Source organism: Hippocampus comes, unplaced genomic scaffold (assembly GCF_001891065.2).
Source record: "Hippocampus comes isolate QL1 unplaced genomic scaffold, H_comes_QL1_v1.1 scaffold514, whole genome shotgun sequence".
NCBI classification, from domain to species: Eukaryota; Metazoa; Chordata; class Actinopteri; order Syngnathiformes; family Syngnathidae; genus Hippocampus; species Hippocampus comes.
In genome coordinates this window covers 187,566-211,684 of record NW_017806068.1, presented here as the reverse complement: position 1 = coordinate 211,684, position 24,119 = coordinate 187,566, and the positions used below count along the sequence as shown (strand labels likewise).

The following is a 24,119-nucleotide window of genomic DNA, read 5'->3' as shown; positions in this document are numbered from 1 at the left end:
AAAAAATCACATTTTGGGGCACATGGTGCTAACCTTTTTCAAACACTTTCCTGTGTTGACCCCACTTTAGTACCCAATTGGCAACACCGACATTTAGCATGTGGTTACTGATGTCAAACATTCTTCTACTGGCCCAATCTTGTCTCTCACAGTAAACATTTACCTGTTTTTTGGTGTCAGCAGTTATTTTATTCAAACATGTAATTTTAGATGCCAAATTTTGGCTCGTCATTCATGTTGTATTTCTGAAATTACTTGATCCCACTTTACAGCCCTCAAAAGCTTGAGGCAAAATATTTAGTTGTTTGTACGCATGCTGCACGAGATGTTAAATTTCAATTCAATTTCTTAAAAATAAAAAATAGGTCTTACCACGTGATTCTGCTGGTTTCGTCACCTTCGCAGTCCCTCTCAATTTTTTTGATCACTTCCCTAGCCTTTATCTGCTGCAGCTTGCTGGTCATTGACTTCTGAATCATAGCCCAGACAAAAAAAAAGTGTGTCTCCCTCTAGTGGTTTAGACTCAGTATCCGTTTATTATGCAGCGTTAGAATTCTAACGCCGTCCTTTACAATTTGCCCCAAATGCATTTTGATACTCATCTAATGGATTTGATGCACATCCTTTTGTGTAAGATTGAAATCAAACATGTGCAGGCGACACGCACAACCGTTCACTCGGCGCAATTTGCATGCATAAAGTAAGTGCTCAGTGATTTAAATACAAACTGTCGATCGACCTCTTCCTGTGTGCTGGAGTGTCGTCTAATAGGTTTGGCCTGGATTAGTGAGCTATGGTGGAGAAGAATAGCAAACCATATGAATGGGAAAGCGGCTATTCTAGAGCAACACTGTTCACTGATTGTGTCTGGACAAATCCCCTTAAAGCTGCCCAGGGATGCATCCTGCCCATCCCAAGATGAGAAATGAAGTGAAGGCCTTCAGTGGCAGGGACATTTCTTATTACTTCTGCGTTGGCGGAGGTGTGGGGACATTGTATTGGTCCATCCCATTTTGACTTTGAAAGATATTTTTTCATGTAAAGTTTTCTTACTTCCTCTATTGCAGCGACTCTAACTTTTACACCAAGTACTGTACCACCAAATAAATGCTCTCCGTTCACCTCGAAGTACAACCATCATGAACAATATTGAAATACAGAAGCATAGTAGGCCTAAGCCTTCATCCAAAAATCAGGATGATGTTTTATTTCTAAAAACGTCTATTTCATATCATTGTATGTCAGTGTAACAAAATGAGTTGTTTGAACAAACACCGTGCTTGAATAGAGTAAAAATATACGTCATGATTCAATTAAAAAGTATTGCATACAATATGAAAAGTGCACTTGAATATTTGTTTCAAACAAACCGTTAAATGCAAAGTATAGTCTCAACCGCACTTAGGCAGTGATGCTATTGCTTACCACTAGAGGGAGTCCGTGTACCACAAGCGACTCGTGGTACTTCTACCACACTGAGAATCCCTGCTCGATTAGAATGTATTACTTGTTGATGCATCATATCCTGCCTCTATTGTGCTTGCAACATGAAAAACGTTTTTTTCAAAAGGGAATGAAAGATCATAATCTGAGTTAAAAGATTAAAAAAAAAGGATCGTTACATGAGGTGGTACTTCTACCACACTGAGAATCCCTGCTCGATTAGAATGTATTACTTGTTGATGCATCATATCCTGCCTCTATTGTGCTTGCAACATGAAAAACGTTTTTTTCAAAAGGGAATGAAAGATCATAATCTGAGTTAAAAGATTAAAAAAAAGGATCGTTACATGAGGGGGAAGGTCCGGAAATGGAGGCTCAAGTAGAAGCTTGTCAATGCGACAATTCAGTACCCTGAATCGTATAACACATGTTCTGCTGGAGTCAGTTGTTCGCTTCAAATCCTTTGTTGTTGGATGAGAGTAGTAGATCTTCTATTCATGCATTGGAAAATGTATGAGCAAAAATTAAGTGTATAAAGATCACGTATTTTGCATGTAAGTATGTATTTTGTCCATATTTAACAGAGCATTTTTGTCATACGTCTGGATTTTTTTTTTTTACTGATTGTTCCTTTGACATGGTTGAGTCAGTGTCATATTTTCACCGTCCTGACCCAATCTTACCAATATATACTGCTGTTAATTTATGTTAAGTTTTAAAGTTTTTTGTTTCTGCATAAGGACCCCAAGACGCACACGTTTATTTACATGCACATTATTATTATTCTAATAATAATGATTATTTTTATTATTAATATGATGATGCTGATGCTGTATATGTGGCTTTGGCGCCCTCCAGCGGAGACGGAGAGCAGGAGGAGAGCTTGCCAGAGTGGTTGTTATGGTGAAGCATTTCCCTGGAGGGGCCGGCCGTGGCAGGAGCAGCAGGCAACAGCTGACTGGCTCAATTGCACCGGAGCCCTCCTCCACGCACACGGCCAACGGCGCAGGTAAGAAACCTCGTTTTGAATTCTGCATTTTACCTTTACAAAATATACTGCACGCAGTGGTTAGGCCGTTCATGAAATGACGTCCCCGTTAGCTGTGCGCGCGACACCGCTGCTGAAAAGCAAAGCGAAGCTGCCTCTCGTGGATGCGAACACGGAAGAAGAATTTGGGAAAGTAGATTCTAGCGAAACTCAGCGGGCGTTCGAAAACCGGCCCGAGGGAAACCACAGAACACACACTCGCTGGTTTTACGCGCTCGCGGTTTCGTTGGATTCTCGAAGTCGAGCAAGTTGAACGAACCGCCAACTTTACCTGCCTGATGAGCACCTGTTGAGGCGAGCTGAGCTATTCGGCTCCTTCCATCCGTCATATGTCGCTACTGTCAATTCTTGTATCCATTTATTTCTTCATGCACTAATGTTACGAATGGTCAGCGATCATCATGGCAATTGTTTCATGTTATTATGTCAACTCATTTTACTTCTGCCATGATATTGAACATCACCATGAAAAGTAAAAGTAATGAATTGTACTATAAATAGAGTAGGCTTTGCACCTATAATACAAACATCCCTGAAATCGGATTGATATTGATGCGTTTTTAAGAAATGAACAAGACACTAAGTGTGCATTCATCTTATTTTATTTCATTTTCGAGGAAAAGTCATTTTCAGGAAGCCGGTATCGGGCTGGATCACAGAGGTGAATATTTTGCCTCGGGGTTCAAATAAGCTTCATGTAGTTTTGTTGGAATTGGGCGTGTCACTCTGAAAAGGGCTCAACAGAGGCCCGACCTCACACACATTTTAGTTCGGTTAAATATCATCAATGTTTGCATTCTTGTCCATCCAGTTTTGCAAGCTCTGAATCATATGTACACTACCCATTCTTGTTCAGGTATGTACAGTACACTACATACAGTCGAACATTTGCCTATTTTACCAGTATACAAATGAAATGAAGATTAGCAGGCAGACTTTAGCTGACACGTGCACACCCAGCGGCAGCGTTTATGGTGTCAGAACTTGGAGGAAATCGAGTAAAGGTCAGGTGACATTTCAACAACGTATTGAAGTTAGTGGACCTTGGTCCGCTTTGATCGTATGACTAAAGCGTACCTGGTGCATTTTCATTTCACATGAACAATATTTTATCTTTTTGTGACTAGTTTTTATTGAAGGTTTGAGAAAGCAGTGTTGCAACAAGGCATTATACATTATATTGGTCGTGTTTGTTTTTTATTTTTTTTTTTTTAACTGAGCAGAGTATCAGGTGGAGCGATGGAGGAGGATTTTATGTGTGCAATTTATCTACAATATTAAAACACACTATCCACATATTCACATTATACTGAATACAATTATACAATGTTTTAATAAATTTGTAAATCAGAGATGCAAGTAAACCTTTCCAGAAATATTTTGAAATCAGTTTTTTTTTCTTGAGTAAATCAAGTTTCATAACAATAATAAACAGAATAAAATAACAAATATACGGTGATCAGCAACACGTGGACATTTTTTTCTGAAACATCACAACTATTAATTGCAGTGCATGGTAAAGTCTATATTGCGCAGGCTTTTATAGGTCAAACTTAAAAACCAAAAATGAAAATGGGGGGGGGGGGAGCAGATGTGTGAGGAGAAAAGTGAAAACATTTTTAAAACCAGCATCAAAAATATGTTTAAGGACACCTCCATGTCCCGTGCAACTTTCTGTAACATATCTTTTGAAACGGTTCCGATGACATTAGCCAAACCTTTAGCCCACGCTGCTGACTCGCACAAACATGGCGCGTGATGATTTGGCAAGCAGATTAGCTCACTTGGCGTCCGCCGGAGGGTCATTCAAGAATCATCGGCACTGAACTCAGCTTTGTTTCATCGAACAGCTCAGCTGCGGCGGGCCGCACAATGCCCGTGCCGCGCCATTTCATCATGAAAACGACCACCCGCATACTCCCGAATGTTGCCACATTTTAGGCCAGAGCCAACCTGGGATTTAAGCGGGGCTTTGTTCCTGTGAGTTTTGCTCCCGCCCGCGTGATGAATGCTTCAGCGACGTGTTCGTGTGTTTCATAGGGCTCTATTCATTGCCCTGGTTGAATGAAAGTGTATGTGTCAGAGCAGCTCTGGACTGCCCTTCCTGTTAAGTCGTGAGGTGGAAAAAATCCACAAATGTCAGATTGACCCAGGAATATTTCAGCAGGCGCTGGATATTTCTTCATATTTCTCTGTGTGTGTGGATGTGTGTGTGTGTGTGTGTGTAGGCGTGCGTGCGTGCGTGTGTGTGTTTGTGTTCCATTCGACACTAGCGGTTTGTACAATATCAGTGATTTAGTACTTCACATTTTATCATATCAGTCCACAAAGTCAAACGGCCAGAACTCAGTGTTGCCCATCAGTCAAAACCTTTTTTACTTAAGTGTATGAGATCAGAATTTGTCCAAGCAAAACCTGTCTACGAAGTTAAAAGACCCTTTCATGGATTTTTCAGGAAACAGGAACAAAAATCTTGGATTGGGTGCTGAGATTGGAGGGTTTGTCTGTTATTTTCTGTACATAAAAGCAAATATTAAACTACAATTTGTTTGATTGTACTGGTTAACTATAAATATCTTATCTGAAAGTTATCATACTCACTTGGAATCTGCCGACTATTTATTTATTTATTTTTTGCGTGACCGTTGTCCAGAATGCAAAATGTGTACAATTCAACACCTTTGAATAGGTCTAATTACAATGGACACCTATTGAAGGCAGGCAGTGGCCCATCAAACACCAACACTGATAAGTCGTCTAATATACCCGCATATCGACACGTATGATCAGCCGCAGCGGGCTTCGAACGGTATCAAATAGAAGACTTCTACCTCAGGCTGCTTTTGGAAGCGTAATTAGTCTCTTATCAGGGAGATTCTTGAGTTCCTTGGCTGACTTCATCTTGTTCGACTTGTTTGCCAGATCCCATTTGGACCTGAAGCAGACAGAAAATGCACTGCGTGGGCGCTTTTGTTTCAATGCTGTCAATTTTAATGCACTGCGTGGGCGCTTTTGTTTCAATGCTGTCGATTTTTTGTTGTTGTTGTTGTTGTCAAAATGTTTTTATTTTTTGTAATCATCATGAATACCAGCCTGTAAGACATTTTCCATTGCAAAATCAATGATTTCTCAGTCCAATTGGTGCTTTTGTTGAGAGCACTTCAGTTTTAACTTCAATTGTGTGTGGAATTACACCTCTTAACACCACGGTTAACGTTCCTGTGGGGATTTACCTCATTTCTCCAATCCCTTCATCCTTTCAAACCCTTTTCAAATGACGCATATGATGTTGTTTTTCATTGGCTAACTGCATCCGAGTTTCCCTCTGTCTGACAGGCCTCCGATTCACCGTCGACGTGGAAATTGTGGCACTTACAGCACCTGTACGAAGAGCATGTTTTTTCCATTATAAATGGAAAAAAACATTGGTCTGAGGGGGGATTGTGTTTTTTTGCTGGAGGCCGCCAGCCCAGGGCGGCGTGTTAAGCTGTTGCCTCAATCTAAGGAACTCCTGACGCGTAGAAACAAAGTTGCCACCCTCAACATAGTTTGACAAAGTTGTAAAGGAGAAAATGACAAACATTGCTTGGTGTCATGCCAAGGTTGGCCCGTTAATCCCCATCCTGTGTAGGAGGCCCTGGCCGTCACTCTCTATCTCACCGCGTGCCTGGTGCTGACCTTCCTCTCGGCGCTCACAGACCTGCGTCTAAATCATTTATGCGTCACTGAGAAAGAGCCAAGTGTGTGTAGACGTTGCCCAGTGTGTTCCGCTAATGAGATCTTGCTTGAAGCATGCCAGGCTACGATGTTGCCCTGTCTCATGTCCTAGACCGGGTTCAATCCACCTCACCTCTGTCTTACCCTGCGTTTATGCCCGACGCCTGAAAAGTTGGGCCGCGAGGTGTGTCAATCATTAATGACGAGTGTCCCGCCGTCTCGGGTTTCTTTCAGGAGATGAGGGGCAGAGGGGGGAGGGAGTTACTTGGAATAGCTCAAGAGTTAACGGTTACAAGTGTAGGAGAGAGCTGCTTGTACGTTGTACTGTAACATGTTCAATAAATCAAGTGTCCCTTCCCACAGTTGCCGCCAGAAGACTTGTGTGGCCCAACCCGGTTCCCAGAAGGCCCGGCCAGAAAGTTACCGGCTGCAACGCAATCTACGGTGACTTTTGAATCATCGACAATCACCACCCCAAAGATTTTGGAGAGCACCGCAAGCATCAACTGCTGCTGACACGGTGTGAGTGTTTGAATAGCAGCTACTTGGATCTACAAAAGGTTTTTAGAGACGATCCCTTAGTTTGGACCCGCGTCCGGAAATCAATCAACACCGATATGAATGACAACATCTAACCGCATAGGAAATTGGACTTCCACGGTGGATCATTGACCAAGCATCACACCAATGGCATGGAGAGCAGGAATGATGATCGGCTGCAATCCTCAGCTTGACTGCTTTTGGGTTTTGACCCATTTTTCATTTTTCCTGTCATGATCGAACTTCCGGTGTGAAAGATGGCAAAGAGACATTGCAGTCATTCTACGTGTTGCTCCTTTCTGCAACCACGGCGATATCTGTCATCTGATCCCCCTACTTAACTTTGAATCAGTGGATGTACGTCCTTCTTTTTTTTTTTTTTTTTTGGGCTTTATTTTTGTAGATGCATTCCTGCACCCTCACAATGTCATAACAGACTTATTTGGAAGCATACAGCCTTCACAACACTTGAACTAAAGGAAGCAGAAGCATCGGGTGACTGCGGTGTGGCATCATGGCTGCGGATCACAGCGAGTTACTGGCTGAGATGTCCACCATCGGCCGTCTGAGTGCCGCCGAACGCCTCAAAAACGCCCAGAGGCGGCGTGCTCAACAACTGAAGGCATGGGCCCAGGTGGAGAAGGATTCGTCACGAGGCGCTAAAGCCAAAGCAGATAAGAAGCGGCGTTCAAGAAAAGTGACCTTCCCCAGCGCCATCACCCTTCTTGATGCAGCTGCACGCAATGACCTGGATGAGGGTAGGTGCCTTACTTTGGTCAGATGCGATCATTCCTTCGTACGGCGATGAGGAAAAATTGGATGGAAGGAAGATATTCACGTATAGTTGACGCTCACCATCTTTCAATGTCCTTTGTCCGGTGCGGGATCAAGGCTAAGAATAGAGGCAAATCCTTTAAGTGCATTGTTAGCTTGCCCACTGACACGCATGTCTATATATGGAAGCAAGACTTCTGCAATGCATTTCATGGAAGGTTTATGGCTCTACTTGTGGATGCCACCTAGTGAGGGAGCTGCTCAACAGCGGCGTGAGCCCCGACCTGGTCAACGAAGATGGACTGACTGCCCTCCATCAGGTAAACACGCGACTTACGATCACTTGGGTCACTTTGGGTATGCGTGAGCCCGATGGAATCTTTAAGTGGGATTCGGGTTCATTTGGACTGTCACGACGACTGCAGCCCGCGCATGTTTTCTAAACAAAATCTGAAGGTTGAACAGTTCAACAATGTGCAGCGTTATTCATCTGCTCTTCGGTTTCTGTCTGGCACTGCTCGTCTTTATTTGGTCTAAGCCTTCACTTATCGTCATGATGCAGACGCAATGACTTTTTCCCAGGGTTTTAACTTTAAGGGGAGCATTCATTTCCTGAACAATTCCAGTCGGATTACAAGCACAAGGCCATAAAAGTCCTGTTTTGGCTGGCGAGCGCCTCTGCGAAAAGCACATTGCCACTACGTATTGTTGTTTTCCCTCTGAGAATTTGCTTAATGCAAATGTCCACCTGTCCTGTCCTGCCAGTGCTGCATTGATGACTTTGTGGGCGTGGTGCAGTGCTTGCTGGACGCCGGTGCCAGCGTCAATGCCTGTGACAGTGAGCTGTGGACACCGTTGCACGCTGCTGCCACCTGTGGGCACACCGGCCTGGTGCAGCTCCTTATTCAGGCGTGAGTTGACCGAAGAACACTTTCTCCTGCTCTAAGTTACTCTTCCTGGTTCCATTGTTGTTTTGGACCAGAGTACTTACTGGTGGAGAGCTCTCAAAGTTAGCCCTAACACAATCCTAGTAAGGCTTCATTCAGGTTTACGTCCGGAGACTTTTTAAATATGTTGACGTAGGAGTCATTGCGCTCTCAACCATTTTTTTCCCGTTTTTGTGTGTACGGCTACTTGCAGTGGGGCCGACCTGATGGCCGTCAATACGGATGGAAACATGCCCTATGACCTCTGTGAGGATGAGGCCACTCTTGAGCTCCTGGAGATGGTCATGGCTGAACAGGGTCAGAGAGATGGCTCAAATAATATTTTGACATTTGACCGATGGCTAAAAGCATCATTGAGCAGCAAAAGTCAAAATTGAGTCTGTTTGTGCAGGAATAACACAGGCCCGCATAGATGAGTGCAGAGGCGCGAAAGAGGCGGCGATGCTTGCTGACATCCGAGCTCTCGTTTGCGACGGAGCCGACTTGAACAGTCAGGATGATTGCGGGATAACACTGGTGAGAATTTTTCTTCCTAAACTGCAAATATTGCCCTATTTTCTCTCCAAAGTGCGGTTCTCCATGTTATAATGAAATAAAACAAACCATTTCATCAGTGAAATTTGCTTGATATTGATACTTGCGTTTGCTCTATCTTTGTGGATTCTTTTGTGCCGCTTTTTTATTGAACGTGTCCCCTAGCTGCATATCGCGTCCGCCAATGGATACCTGTCTGTGGCTGACCTATTGCTGGAGCACAAGGCTCAGGTGGAGGTCAAGGACTGCGATGGGTGGACGCCATTGCATGCTGCCTCCTGCTGGGGACAAGTTAGTACTGCAGTCTCCCAGGCTTCCTAGTCAAACTCGCTCAAAACAATGCGCAGGAGGAAATAATGCTGTCTGTATCTGCATCATAGATCCAAATGGTGGAGCTGCTGGTGGGTCATGAAGCCAGTTTAGACACAAAGTCCATCCTGGAAGAGACTCCCCTGGGCATGTTTTGTTGTTGTTAAATGTAAAACATCATTTTCATACTCCTACTACTAATAATACCTGAATGTTTTTAAAGATGTGTGCATCGATGAGGAGGTCAGAGCGAAACTAATGGACCTCAAGCACAAACATGACGCCATCATGAAGAGCCAGGACCGTCACAAAGGCACCTTGCAAAAGCGAGCTTCGAGTACTGGCAGCAGAGGGTAAAATCGGATGTTGGGCTCCTCGATCGTGATGAAGGAAAGACGTGGGATTAGATTTGATATACTTCTGTCTCGTTTGTCCGGACAGGAAAGTGGTGCGTCGTGTCAGTGTGAACGAGCGCTCCAACCTGTACAGGCGGGAGCATCACAAAGAGGCCATGGTGTGGCAGGAGAGGGGCCGCCAGCCCGAACCACAAGATGATGATGAGGACCGTCTGACTGACAATGAACTTCATCAGCATGTGAGCAACTCCAGAAAAAAACTGTCTTGTCGCTGAAATTGAAGAAGCTGTTTCAAAAATAGAATTTGTGGATTCACTCGGATGGTGTTCCAGGAAAATAATGATCACCTGCTCAGTCACGTCGCCGTAACCGTGGTGACGTCTGGGGCCCTTTCTCACTGCTTCCCTTCAGCTCTTTCATTATTCACTTTTCTAACTCACCCGTATCATCCACTTTTTTGGCAACTGCAGCTGTCATCCTTATTTCGGCGGGGGGGGAAAAAATGGTTTACATTTCAAATAATTTCACCCGGTCATTCTGCCTCTATTCTTGTTCACGGTCACATTTATGATCATGATTATAAATTCTTTTGAATTTATTCATACCAATTCCATAGTAAAGAACTATGTTGCCCGTACACGCAAACGTCAATAAATTGATTGATCCTTCCTTACATTTAGACTGGAGGTGACGCCTCGTCACGTGCCGGTGAGCCCAAAGCTACTGTCAGCGATAGTGTGTCCAGCCTCGGTAACGGAGGCACATCAGTTTCTCTGGCTTCCTCTGTGCCCGGAGAGCAATGGAGCGGGGGAGGTCACATGGAACGCAGCGCCTCTTACCATCTCAACGCAGCATCGGGGCCCCAGGACGAAGAAGGCTCGGACTCTATGACTCGAGAAAAATCCCACCAAACGTTGGCCGACCTAAAACGGCAGCGGGCGGCGGCCAAGCTCAATAAATGCCCAGCGCCTCCGCCACCTCTGACCCCACCTCTAGAAGAGGAGCCCCCCTCTGCCGTTGCGTCCGAGGTGGCGAGTCCTCCGGGGACACTCAGCGCAGAGACGGCAGCGTCCCCCAGCCAGGTGTTCTTCACACCAGCCAGCGGAGATCCTCCGCTCCTGAAACTGCGAGCTCCAGAGGAGGACCAGTCGACCAACAAGGAGCCTTGCTGTCGACTCATGTAGGGACGCCCAAGCCGGACCCTCCAAAGTGACGCAGATATTGCATGCATGCTTGTCGTGAACACTCTCCATGCACTTTTGTCACTTCGGCCACATGTCACAGCGCTCACAAATGTTTTCCTCACGCTTTCCTCCCCCCGAATGATTTGACCGCATGGTCAATCACTTCTGCGCTCGTCCTGTTGTTCGCAAAAGCCATAGAATGATGTCAACTGAAACGGGATGATGAAATCATTTGCGATTGATCACTGTTGAAATCATGAGCTTTGAGTTGCACTTGCAGAAACTGCCCATTAGTATGACGGTATATGTGCTAAGTTCTACTCACATTCGCAACTTTTTATGGTTGGGAGCTGACTTTGTGATAGTTTTGTGGTACGGTACAATGTCACCATTCACACAAAGAGGTTTACAAGGACTGTTACCTTGCATGTTTTCTTTTCAATTTTTGAAACATACTCGAGTCTCTGCATTCATATCTTTAAGGGTGATGTTTGTAAATGGTCTTTTTCCTCAAATATATGAGTTAATCTATCATATCATCACCACAAATGAGTCTAATCATTCTCAAATTCAGAAAATGCTTTCACCGAGAAATGAATAAAACGCTTATTTTTCTGAGCACTGTAGGAGAGGTTTCATAACGATGATGACGACGTCTCAAAGGTTGTCTGACTTATCTACAGCCTGTGCAATCATCACCCAAGTTCATGTGCGCAATCTGAAGCGATCCAAGGGCATGACATCAAAAATTCAGACTTTGCAAAGATCATTCTAAATTGGGTGCAGCAAACACTGCCACAAGCTATCAATGCCACAGTTATTGAACGAACAATTCATACCTAAATGCTATTATTAGGACCGACCACAAAAATGATTTGACACAAACATTTCTGCCTTGAAACAGGGGGTGGGGCAATGACCCGTCTAATCAACGAAGTAATCGATAGGACAATCACTTCTAAAAAGATTTGTCGGAGAGCCGTAGCCTCGTTCTTATGAATAACTAATGATATGAATTTCTTTGAAGACATGATGATTTCTTACAAGAAAACAGATATGAAACATTTTGTTTCAAAACTCTCTTCCATTGTTTACATCTTGATTCACCGAGGCGACATTCCTAGAAAATCAAGATGTCCCACCACCGATCAGGCTCACAGCTTCACTCACGCTGTCTTTGTTGGTGACCCCCCGGTGTACATTATAGGCCGGGGCACATGTCGCATAGCGTAGCATCACGAAGCTGTTCACAAAAAAAAAAATAAATAATAATCAGGCTGCCCAGCTCCAGTCTCTCCACTTGCTAATGGCAAGCATGCCTATCTTAAAATACCCGACATTCACCGCTCATGTGACCCAAGCACCCGCGCATCACCGCACCAACCGAATAACATGACAGATTATGACTCCTCCATGGGATATTCAGAACTTCCATGAAGAAACCACAGACAGTATTTTTAATGTTTGAATTTATCAGCAGTGCCTGAATTAAACTCCACTGCGCAGGAGAACTGAATGTGCTTTCTGTTTGCTTGGAAAAGCGTTTTTTGGTCTTTTTTTTTTTTTAAGCGCAATCATCAGCTCTGGAGCCAAGCATAATCTTAAAACCGATATTTGAGCCTAAGATTATGAAGCGTGAAGACTGAGACTTTATACCCTATTGAAGACTTTTATCTTCCATGTTGTTTTCCCTCTTTCCAGAATTTGTTTGCACAACACAACCTAATAAATTGGACACGACTCACAAGTTTGTGCAAAGGTTAATTGTAAAAGTTCAACAACTCAAATATAGTCTTGTGAGGTGATATGGGTTGTGGACACAGTAAACTCATTTGATTAGAAAGGTAAACAACTGGTGATGAACTTGGTTGTTGAGATCGTAAAGTTGCGTCCTCTTTCTGCTTCATGCCAAAAGTAGGCTTGTAGTGATTGGATTGTCTCCCTTTCATAATTTTGCTGCTGTCAATTGGGAATTTCTCCATTGTGAGAGAGAGGTTTTATCTTATCTTATCTTATCTTATAATTGATTGCGATACAGCAAAGCAATAAAGTAATCTGGCCCGGCAACTGTTTCTCGAAATCAAACTTCTACGAAGTTCATTACTTAACCCTGCGCAAGTGTGTCAAACTCCCTTAAAATGGAGATCAGTGAAACGAACTCAAGTGACATTTTACGTCTGAATCCAGTGAGAAATGGTGACGAGAGTTGCGAAAGGTTGACCATGATTTTGCTTATATATGGATTGATTGACTGATTTGCAGTGTTGCTATGTGAATAGCAAGCGAGGTTGAGACTTATAGTGTGCCTTGTAAACAGGTACCACTTATGTAATTGTTACTGAGTGAGTTTCGTGGAATTCCACACATATGTCATCGTTCTGCGGGAACCTTGGACCGCTCGCTCCATTAATCGTGGTGGCCACAAAACCGTACATTCCCACTTGAACTATTTCATGTTTGCCAGAAAATTGAGATACAGCCGTGGAGCATTATTCTATTCAAAATGGTGCTGACTCTTATACTCACTCGAAAACTCCCCCGCAGGTGGGGATGGGGCGGCCTGGCCGAGCCCATGTGACAATGTGTGACTCCATGGTCTCAACTGCTTTCAAATGTTGAATGTGCAAGGGTGCAGATTGCTAGGAAGATGCGGAACCTGGAGAGAAGGTCACAGTGACACAACGGCCAAGCTCAAACTCAGCTTATCAAACTACTACTACTGCTATGTGCCAAATAGGCCCCATCTAACTATGATAAGGAGCAGGAACTGTGAATACAAGACAGGCTTCATGTCCTCTCTTCAGAAAGTTATTGAGGAATCTAAATGTCAAGCAATCATAGTAAAAGTGATCCTCATTGACACAGTTAATTAATGGTGGTGCCCCCCTGAAAAAGACATCGTGAGTAAGACAAAAGTGCATTAAAGACGAGATACGCAGCTTCATCATAATCATGCGAGTTACACAATTTGTTGTTGTTTGTGTTATTATCATATGCAATTGAATAAGTAGACAATTTCAGAATTCAAAATTTGGGACTCTCTAAATGCATAATGGGACTCATACTTTTCTGATCAGCGAGTCCCTGGGACTCGCAGGGGTCAAACTGTAAAATTATCACTGTTTGTGTGTGTGTATATATAATATATATATATATATATATATATTATATATAAAATGTACATTATATACAAACACACACACACAGGTAGCGCGTATGTTGCTCGTATTTATGGTCCCGCTTGCCAATGAGATAACTCTTCCTCTTGTCCCTCCCCTCGCAAAGGGCTTTAAAAGGACCGGTTTGCATGTTGGTCTGTTCATTCCGACACCTTCACTTGCACTCTCTGTCAACATGGACTTTTGCAAAAATGCAACAGAGCGGCCAGAGCCTCTGAAGGCAGAAGTGAAAGGTAGTTTCTCTTTTTATTTTTAGTCTGTGTGCTTGGCATCAGAAAACATTTGCATGAGTCATTCTTTTATTATTTTCCTTTGGTTTAAGGGAACATCCCCTCCTGGTTGCGAGGCACATTACTGCGCAATGGCCCCGGGATCTTCTCGGTGGGCGATACCAGCTACGACCACTGGTTTGATGGCATGTCCATCATGCACAGCTTCTCCTTCAAGGATGGTTCGTGCCTCGCATGACTTTTCCTTTTAATGAATAATTAATTGACCGACTGTTTTTGCTGTTGTCGTTGCACCGTCACAGGTGAAGTGACTCACCGAAGTCGGTTCCTGAGAAGTGACACCTACAAAGCCAACATGGAGTCCAACCGAATTGTTGTGTCTGAAATGGGAACAATGGCTTACCCTGACCCGAGCAAAAACTTCATTGTCAAGTAAGCGTCACTCTCGATCCTAATCTTGACTAAGTGACTTGAGTTTGAAGAGTATTTGTGTTGGCAGATTGCACTTTCCGCACTTGAAGTCGAGACAATTTCAAGTGTGATTGATGATTCCCAACTTATGTTGGAATGTACAGATGCACAGCAATGTAATAATGCGTTACTGTTGATTGCCTGGTGCGTGTGTAGAACTGCAGCACATCACACTGTGAGTCAGTCCTGATATCTTGACTTCCTGTGCAATTGATTGAGGGAACCAAAACCTTATCTTGATCAATAATGTCAGCGACAATTCTTCCACTGGATATAATGCTCAAGCAGTCATATTGTTGTGGCTGGTGTTTCCTTTTCCAGTTTCTGCTTCCTCCCTTGATCCTCTTTACAATCTGTCCCATATTTAATTTGAACTTTCCTTCGATCCCACTTTGTCTCTGGGTGCAGTTTCTGCTTCCTCCCTTGATCCTCTTTACAATCCCATATTTAATTTGAACTTTCCTTCCATCCCTCTTTGTCTCTGGGTCGGTTTTGTCTTTTGTCGTCATATTTTTGTCTTTCTTTCAAGGGCAATCACCTTCCTCAACCACACAGTGCCTGACTTCACAGACAATGGTGCCAGCAATTTTATCAAATACGGTCAGGATTATTTCGCCACCTCAGAAACCAACTACATTCGCAAAATTGACCCAGTCACTCTGGAAACTCAGGATAAGGTAAGCTTCATCCGTCTAAAAAAGGGATGGCTTTCATGAAGTGCATTAAGCATACATATTGTTTTTCCTCTCAGGTGGACTATATGAAGTTTGTACCTGTGAACTTGGCGACGTCCCATCCGCACTATGACAAGGAGGGTAACGCCTACAACATGGGTACTTGTATCGCCGAAAAGGGCAAGACGAAATACCTGCTGTTCAAAGTCCCCGCTGTTTCGCAGAAAGGTAAATAATGACCCGCTCTACTTTGTCTCTATAATTCAACTGGTCGGATCCTTATCTGCGGTCAAAATGCAATACAACCCCTGACAAGAGACTGTACATCACTTCTGTATGTAAGGTCAGACGTGCAGAGAAAATAAAAAAAATGACATCTTTTTCAAGCAGTCAAGTTACTTCAAGTGCTTGGATGACACCTCCAGAGAGGTTTTTGAGGTCTGCTTTATGCACAGATTCCCCGCCCCCCACCTTTTCCCACACAGACAAAGACAAGAAAGTCCCCGCTCTGAAGAATGCAGAGGTGATCTGCTCAGTACCCTGCCGTTCCCTCCTGACGCCGAGTTACTACCACAGCTTCGGCATGACAGAGAACTACTTCGTCTTCATCGAGCAGCCCTTCAAACTGGACATCCTCAAGATGGCCACCGCCTACATGAGGGGAGTCAACTGGGCCAGCTGCCTCAAGTTTTGTCCAGAAGAAAATGCAAGCACCACCTTTAATCGAGCACCACCGAACACTTGGAAGTTAATGATCCTAAAAATCTGTTTTCTATCCCCTTTCAGACTCTGATTCACCTGATAGACAGAAAGACAGGCAAAGCGGTGGAGACTAAGTACTACACTGAAGCTATGGTCGTCTACCATCACGTGAATGCTTTCGAGGTCGACGGCTGCGTCATATTTGATGTCATCGCCTACAAGGACAACGGCCTGTATGACATGTTTTATGTGAGAAATCTGAAGGAAACGCCGGGATCTCGCAACGAAAACTACTCCAAACCAAGTTATAAGAGATTTGCGCTTCCCGTTCAAGCAAACAAGGTAAGGAGACCATATGCCGTTTTTGACTTGAACCCCCAAAGGGGACGCTGAGCCGTATTCGGTGTGCAGGGCGCGGCGATCGGAGAAAACCTGGTGAAAGTCACATGCACCACTGCCACGGCGGTGAAAGAGAAAGAAGGCAAACTCATATGCCGAGCGGAGGTGCTCTGTGGAGGTAAACGTCATGCCGGTGTCTCGGTGACCTTCCGTGAGTTGTGTTTTTAGCTCTTTAACACTCCCATTTTTCTCTTCGTCAGGGATTGACTTGCCACGAATGAATTACGATTTTAACACCAAGAGACATCGCTTCGTGTATGGCAACTGCGTCGAGGAATCGGCGCTCTCGAAAGAGGTAACATTTGGGCTTTCTTTTCTTTTGCAATGACAAAATGCAACAACGATTGGAATTCCGTTGACTTGCCAGCCATTTTGAATCAGCAGAGATTCCAAAGTCAGGAAGTGCATTGTTCACAGTAACATTGTTTCCCCCAAGTGGCATCAATGACAAAACCACAAGGTGGGAACCTATTAATTGTCGACTTCGAAGTTTTTCAAACAAAAAGCCAACCCCACTTGGCCTTGGTTACTGTCCCCATGGGTTGTCTTCATTTGGCAAAGCTACGCGCAGAGCTAACACAAACAATGGGAAGAAAGGAAGTCCATTAGGCTTGAGTGGTACAGAAAATATACTTGAAAGAACTTCCCCTCATTCTGACCGGATGCCCGAATACCCGCGCTGACGTCAGAGAGAGGAAACGTGCACGCGCACTCGCCTCTTTTGGGTCAACAGGATAATGTTTAATTCTTCCGACTGAAAAACCACAACATCCTTTTCATCCGAGTTCACTCATCCCGTTCCACGGTTATATCTTTCCTCTAAAATTGGCATCTGATCTTTTGCTGTAGATTATGAAATTTGACACCGAAAGCAAGCAAATGTTGACCTGGAGTGAAGACAACTGCTGGCCATCCGAGGCAGTGTTTGTGCCCAGGCCCGATGGCGAGTCAGAGGATGATGGTAAGCATTACTGTGCGGTGAACGGGTACGTTATGTGGAAAATAGATCCGTCACTACATTAGTTAAGTACACCTGCACCAGTTGTATTCAATGCTTTGTTTTGTACCGCTGCAAAAGACAACCAAAACAATAAGCAGGAGGTAAAGTCTTGCAGACTCAGTCGGAGCCTGGGGAAAGATTTTTTATTAGTTAAGTACACCTGCACCAGTTGTATTCAATGCGGGGAAAGATTTTTTGACTATGAGTGGGTACGACTGATGTCATGGTCTTACTTTTTTTCTAGGTGTGGTTTTATCATCTGTAATCAACACCAATCCGGGCCAGTTGAACTTCATCTTGGTTCTTGATGGCAGGACACTCAAGGAAGTAGCTCGGGGTTATGTGAACACTGAACTCCATAAGGACATGCATGGATTTTTTATCCCTCAGGGAAATTAGTCACTTATAATTGAGTAAGCATCAGTATACGTTTTAGCGAAGTAAAATATCCACTTTGTCAACATGTAAAGCATGTAAATTACACTCCAGTATAGTTGGGACTACCAGACAAAGTGATGAGGATGATATTATAGATTGTATCAAAATGTTATTTCATTTCTGACAGTATTTACAGAGAGCAATTTTGTGCTGGTGAAAATGTATGCTGCGCTATCCACTTTATTCTTGTGTATCTCTTTGACTTTTGTGCCTCCTGTTTTCACTGAAAAAAAAATAAAACATTAAACTCACACTTATACTAATGTGTATCTCTTTGACTTTTGTGCCTCCTGTTTTCATTGAAAAAAATAAAACATTAAACTCACACTTATACTAGAATAAATCCAAGCACCTCTCAGCATGTGAGAGAATTAAGACGTGACACGAGGCGAGCTGGGTTCTCAGTCTCAAATTATTTGGCTTTTGTCTGTTTTTCTAGAAGTGATCTCAAACGCACATCAGAGCCGTGTGTGATACTGTTATCTATAAATGCCATGTGAGAGGCGTAGTGAACATTTAAAAAAATCACACACGCGCACACTCCACTCCGGTAGGTGGCGTTAGTGTACCTTACCGCGATTGCCAACCACTATTGACATCAAATAAGAAAATGTGTTTTCTACAATTTGCCATGGTGGCTCGAAAGCGACGACAGTAACTGTACGTTATCGACTCCGCTGTTCTGCCGACAACGATTCATTGTGAGAAGGACTTGGAAGCGGCGGCTAAAATGGGGAAAAAAGATAAAGGGGATCGTGGTGAGTTCATGAATTGTTATGTTTCAGCCTGCTAATTAGACACGATATCTCAGGCTCGAGAAAGACGCGACCTTTCAAATGCATTGTGCACATGTATTGTGTACAATTTTATAAAATGCTGCCATCGACGTGGATATTGTCAACATTGTTACTGCAGTTTAGTACCTCTAGTTTACTTTACTTTGTCTCGTATGCTGACACTATTGATCGCGTGTTCACACTACACTGCATTTGGTTTGTGAATGTCTGAATTTACACATTGCATACTTCGAGCCTTGGGACGATTGTGTGTTGTCATCTGTCAACAAACATGTTACGGTCTACAGAGAAGAAATCCAAAAAGCGTTTCTATGAGGAGGAGGAAGATGATGAAGACGTGGTGAGTGGCAAGTCGCAGGATGCCATACCTGCTGCGGCGGGGAAGCAAGTGGATGAATCCAGCACCAAACTAGACGAATATGGAGCCAAAGACTATCGTGTTCAGATGCTTCTGAAGAATGACCACTCCTCACGACCCCTCTGGGTGGTAAGATCGCCTTTCAGACTTTCAGAATTAATTCAAGGTTCTTCATTGCTCTCATTCATTTGTAGTTTATTTTGCCTCCTGCAGGCTCCAGATGGACACATCTTTCTCGAAGCGTTTTCACCAGTTTATAAGTATGCACAGGATTTCTTGGTGGCCATTGCGGAGCCGGTGTGCAGGCCCAACCACATCCACGAATACAAACTAACAGCATATTCACTGTATGCTGCTGTCAGTGTGGGGCTGCAGACCTCTGACATAGTGGAGTATTTGCAGAAACTCAGCAAGACCTCCGTGCCTGATGGAATTGTGCAATTTATTAAGGTATGAATTACCGGTGCGCCGATATTGATCTCAGGAGGACAGTACTGGTACTCGGACCTTTACAAATGTTTTGATATTACACTGGATACCAACCTTGCTTCAATCTGTACACCGGCATTCCAGTTGAAGTTTATTTTAAAAATCTAAACACAGACAGACAAACGCATAGAGGGAATTAGACATGATGTAATGCTAACTTAGATCAGAATGCAAAAAGGCATTAAAGGGCTAAGGAATGGCATCGAGGTCACAGTAGCTACCTTCAAGTAACAAATATTTAACAGCTTCTTTCGGGGTTGTTTACCTTCAAGTCAATCAGTGAGATGATGATGTCTTCAGCGTGCCTTTTTTTTGTATTGTATTATTTGACATTTCTTTTTCCCCAGCTCTGCACTGTGAGCTATGGCAAAGTCAAGCTGGTGCTCAAGCATAATAGGTTCGAGCCACTTCCAAACGATTCCATTTTATTATTTTGGTTGCTCTTTATTTTACTTTTTACCTGCACGTCTGTTCAGGTATTTTGTTGAGAGCACATTCCCTGATGTGATCCAGCGTCTCCTGCAGGACGACAAGATCCGGAAATGTCGGCTCTGTGCTCCCGATGGGACAGACGGCGAGCTCATTACAGAGGTCATCCGCAGCAAGTCAGCGGTATGCCCGCTATTACGACCTTCTGTCCAAAACTCTTTAATTTAACTCGGTCAGTGTAAAAACAACTGATGGCGGGAACCAAGATTGATCTATTTTCACATCCGATATTTTTTTCAGCTGCTGTATCTAAATGTCCAACTGCACTCATGGAGAAAACAAATCGATAATGCATTTTTTTCAACAGATCTCCAAGACTGTTGAGGACAAAGGGGGTGCTTCCACCTCACAGCAGCCCACTGATGGTCAAACGTCAGACCAACAGGTCCCCGAAGACATCTTCAGCTACTATGAGCAGATGGACAAGGAGGAAGAGGAGGAGGAAGAGACTCAGACCGTGTCTTTTGAGATTCAACAGGTGCGGTGTACGTACATATTTTTGCGGAAGCTCGTCGGTTCCGAGCCAAATGCAGTCGCGTGGCGCGCAAGGGGATGTAACACTTTTGTAAGGATAGCTGTCTGATGGAAACTTTGAAATTCATTGGTGATGTACGCTCAGTGTGCAACCTCGTTTGTGACTTTTCAACTTGACCTGAACGTTGTGGTTTTGTGTAGGAGATGATTGAGGCGCTACAAAAGCGCTGCATTGAGCTGGAATACCCGCTCCTCGCCGAGTATGACTTTCGGAACGATACCGTCAACCCGGATATCAACATAGACCTGAAGCCGACGGCCGTGCTACGACCGTACCAGGAAAAAAGTTTGCGCAAGATGTTTGGCAATGGACGCGCTCGTTCCGGAGTCATTGTGCTGCCCTGCGGTGAGAATGCTGTTGGTCAGGGAAGATGGAATGACGAAAAAAAAAAAGTTATAAGTATTTTTTAACTGTAAAAAGAGACATTTAAAATGTTTCTCAGTGCAAGCTGACTGTTTTTGTGTGTTTGCATAGACTAACTGGTCACAACGTTTTGTCCGTGTCCCGCTTTCCAGGAGCGGGCAAATCCCTCGTTGGTGTGACAGCAGCGTGCACGGTTCGCAAACGCTGCCTGGTGTTGGGTAACTCCTCGGTGTCCGTGGAGCAATGGAAGGCCCAGTTCAAGATGTGGTCCACAATCGATGACTCCCAGATCTGCCGCTTCACCTCCGATGCCAAGGACAAGCCCATCGGTTGCTCAGTGGCCATCAGCACCTACTCCATGCTGGGCCACAGCACCAAGCGCTCCTGGGAAGCCGAGAGGGTCATGGAGTGGATGAAAAGCCAAGAATGGGGTCTTATTATTCTCGATGAGGTTCACACCATTCCCGGTAAGGTTTATCCCGATCACACATCCTGTTGCCTTGCCAAAGAAATGTTGTGAGATCCCCTGCTGATACCATGTTTCTCTTTGTAGCCAAAATGTTTCGGAGTGTGCTGACCATCGTCCAGGCACATTGCAAATTGGGCCTCACTGCGACTTTAGTTCGGGAAGATGACAAGATTGTGGACCTCAACTTCCTCATTGGGCCAAAGCTTTATGAAGCCAACTGGATGGAGTTGCAGAGCAACGGCTACATCGCCAAAGTCCAGTGCGCCGAGGTGAACAAGCTAAACTGCATCTGAGGGGGTTCTTGATTGTGGGCACTTTGCTCTAAATGTGAATGTCTGTGTTGCAGGTGTGGTGCCCGATGTCTCCAGAGTTTTACAGAGAGTACGTGGCCATCAAAACTAAGAAGCGCATCTTGCTTTATACCATGAATCCCAATAAGTTCCGGGCGTGCCAGTTCCTCATTCGCTTTCATGAGCGGCGCAATGACAAGATTATTGTCTTTGCCGATAATGTCTTTGCCTTGAAAGAATACGCAATCCGCCTTAACAAGTATGTATTTTCACCCCAAATCTTTTTTTTTTTTTAAATACAGTATTTCACGAGTGAATTGCTCTGTAATTTATCTGCTCAAGGCCCTACATCTACGGCCCCACCTCCCAAGGGGAACGTATGCAGATCTTGCAGAACTTCAAACACAATCCCAAGATCAACACCATTTTTATCTCCAAGGTAACAAAGTGAGAATGGGTTTTTGTCGGGCTGTGCAAGTCATTGACATTCAATTCCGATTACAACTATTACGTGCAACGATAACAACATTGGGATTATTGGTAAAAACACCATTATTGTATGGGTGGGCGTGCATGTGTGTGTGAGAAATTTTATGCCTAATATTATAGTGAGCATATTTGCATTCAAAATTTGCACTTGAGAGATCTATTGAAATGTTACAACAGTAGAAATGTAATTTAGTAGAAAGTATCGACCAAACTCCAATGCACTGTTTGTTTATGCAACCAACAGGTTGGAGACACCTCATTTGACTTGCCAGAGGCCAATGTTCTGATCCAAATCTCCTCTCATGGTGGGTCACGGAGGCAGGAGGCCCAGAGACTTGGTCGAGTGCTAAGAGCCAAGAAAGGTTCGTTCTTTCGTTTTGTCACGGTATATGGTCTTCTATGCACAAATGTCCGCTCTCACACCGCCTGTGTTCCTTCTTAGGAATGGTCGCAGAGGAATACAATGCATTCTTTTATTCGCTGGTGTCTCAGGACACCCAGGAGATGGCGTACTCCACCAAGAGGCAGAGGTTTCTAGTGGACCAAGGCTACAGCTTTAAGGTAGATTTGAAATCTTCCACACATGGATGCTGCCTTTCTTGTACACAGTGGTACTTTGACTTTGGATCTCATTACCGAGCGACAGCTTGGTAACGAAAGGGTGTGGGGTGGGATAAGCCCCAGCCCACAGCCAAATGTCATGTCAAATGGCCATTTGACATCTCAAAACCGTGTACGGTTCCTAGGTGATCACACAGTTGGCAGGAATGGAGGAAGAAGACTTGATGTTCTCCACCAGAGAAGAGCAACAGCAGCTCCTCCAAAAGGTCCTGGCTGCCTCTGATATGGATGCCGAGGAGGAAACGGTGTCAGGGGAGGTGGGCACAAAACCACAGGTGGGTGTCGCGAAAGCCTCGCATACATGGTCAATCATCCACATCGCCGCCTCATTCTGCCGCCTTGGCATTTCTCTTTCCTTTCTTCTTCCCCAACAGTTTTCAAGGCGAACGGGGACCATGAGCTCCATGTCTGGTGCCGATGACACCGTCTATATGGAATATCAGAGTAAAAGCAAATCGTCTTCTCTCGGAAAGGGCATCCATCCGCTCTTCAAGCGCTTCAGGAAGTAGATGGGCTGGTTAAAGTTCTCACACTTGGACATTAGCCACAAGACGGTGGCGTGAAGAGGCCACAGCGGTTAGCGCATCTGCCTCTCACTTCTGAGGTTGGTGGTCCCAATCTGGGCTTTGGCTCTCTTGTGTGGAGTTTACATGTCGACGCCGTGCCCGTGTGGGTTCTCTTCATTTACTCCAGCTTCCTCTCACATTTGACTTGCTCTAAATGGTTGTGTGCCTCCCACCAGAGGTCAGCTGGGAGAGGCTCCAGCACACTTGTGACCCTCGTGAGGGTAGGGAGTATGCAAGATGAATGGATGATTTCATTCACCGGTTTGTTTTTTTTGAACAACCATTTGAGCCTTAGTAGACTTGAAGCTAAGAGATTGGAGTTAAAAATAACTGATGCAACATGTTTTATATCATGTTGATGCGCTTCTTACATGGTAAGAGAATCCTCAGGTTGGAATGAGAGTCAATTGGGAAATGGTCAAACTAAATTTTTTCCCAGTTATCAAAATAAACTTCTAAAAATGCACTGTTTTTTCCTTTCTTGCAGCATTTCAAATGCATCATAGGCTGAAGAGGTTTGGCAGGGTTCCAATTTATTGCGACATCCCAGGTAGTCAAGTCGACAGTGAATAAACAATACTGCAGTATTCTTTGAATGACAAGAAGCAAACTTCTTTTCACTTGATATATGTGTGGATTAGCTTCTGATTTAGAATTTAAGTTTATCAATTTACTTGGGCGAAATCAATCACTAATTATGATGGAGAA

At 44.2% G+C, this 24,119-nt stretch overlaps 3 protein-coding genes across 4 annotated transcripts; all 3 read left to right on the top strand.

Moving 5' to 3' along the window:
- The first annotated feature begins 2,339 nt into the window (after positions 1–2,339).
- ppp1r16a (protein phosphatase 1, regulatory subunit 16A) lies at positions 2,340–11,473 on the top strand. 2 transcript variants are annotated; one of them, XM_019893723.1, is made up of 11 exons: positions 2,340–2,452; positions 6,572–7,506; positions 7,772–7,842; positions 8,288–8,433; positions 8,663–8,766; positions 8,861–8,985; positions 9,169–9,294; positions 9,384–9,459; positions 9,536–9,665; positions 9,754–9,907; positions 10,349–11,473. In XM_019893723.1, the coding sequence occupies exons 2-11, from the start codon at positions 7,263–7,265 to the stop codon at positions 10,850–10,852; spliced, it is 1,680 nt and encodes a 559-aa protein (XP_019749282.1). In that variant the 5' UTR covers positions 2,340–2,452; positions 6,572–7,262; the 3' UTR covers positions 10,853–11,473. The 2 variants fall into 2 exon arrangements, with proteins under 2 accessions (XP_019749282.1, XP_019749283.1); XM_019893724.1 differs by lacking the exon at positions 2,340–2,452 and having other exon boundaries at positions 7,446–7,506; positions 7,741–7,842.
- Positions 11,474–14,049: 2,576 nt separating this feature from the next.
- bco1 (beta-carotene oxygenase 1) lies at positions 14,050–18,206 on the top strand. The gene is made up of 11 exons (XM_019893717.1): positions 14,050–14,264; positions 14,354–14,482; positions 14,564–14,693; positions 15,262–15,409; positions 15,484–15,634; positions 15,892–16,112; positions 16,193–16,450; positions 16,520–16,625; positions 16,708–16,802; positions 17,357–17,468; positions 17,752–18,206. The coding sequence occupies exons 1-11, from the start codon at positions 14,069–14,071 to the stop codon at positions 17,904–17,906; spliced, it is 1,701 nt and encodes a 566-aa protein (XP_019749276.1). The 5' UTR covers positions 14,050–14,068; the 3' UTR covers positions 17,907–18,206.
- A 322-nt stretch (positions 18,207–18,528) lies between these two features.
- On the top strand, positions 18,529–23,877 carry ercc3 (excision repair cross-complementation group 3). Its single transcript, XM_019893716.1, has 15 exons — positions 18,529–18,703; positions 19,030–19,229; positions 19,314–19,550; positions 19,937–19,986; positions 20,066–20,201; positions 20,386–20,556; positions 20,754–20,958; positions 21,129–21,443; positions 21,530–21,714; positions 21,792–21,994; positions 22,078–22,174; positions 22,469–22,586; positions 22,667–22,785; positions 22,971–23,120; positions 23,220–23,877. The coding sequence occupies exons 1-15, from the start codon at positions 18,676–18,678 to the stop codon at positions 23,352–23,354; spliced, it is 2,349 nt and encodes a 782-aa protein (XP_019749275.1). The 5' UTR covers positions 18,529–18,675; the 3' UTR covers positions 23,355–23,877.
- Positions 23,878–24,119: the final 242 nt, after the last annotated feature.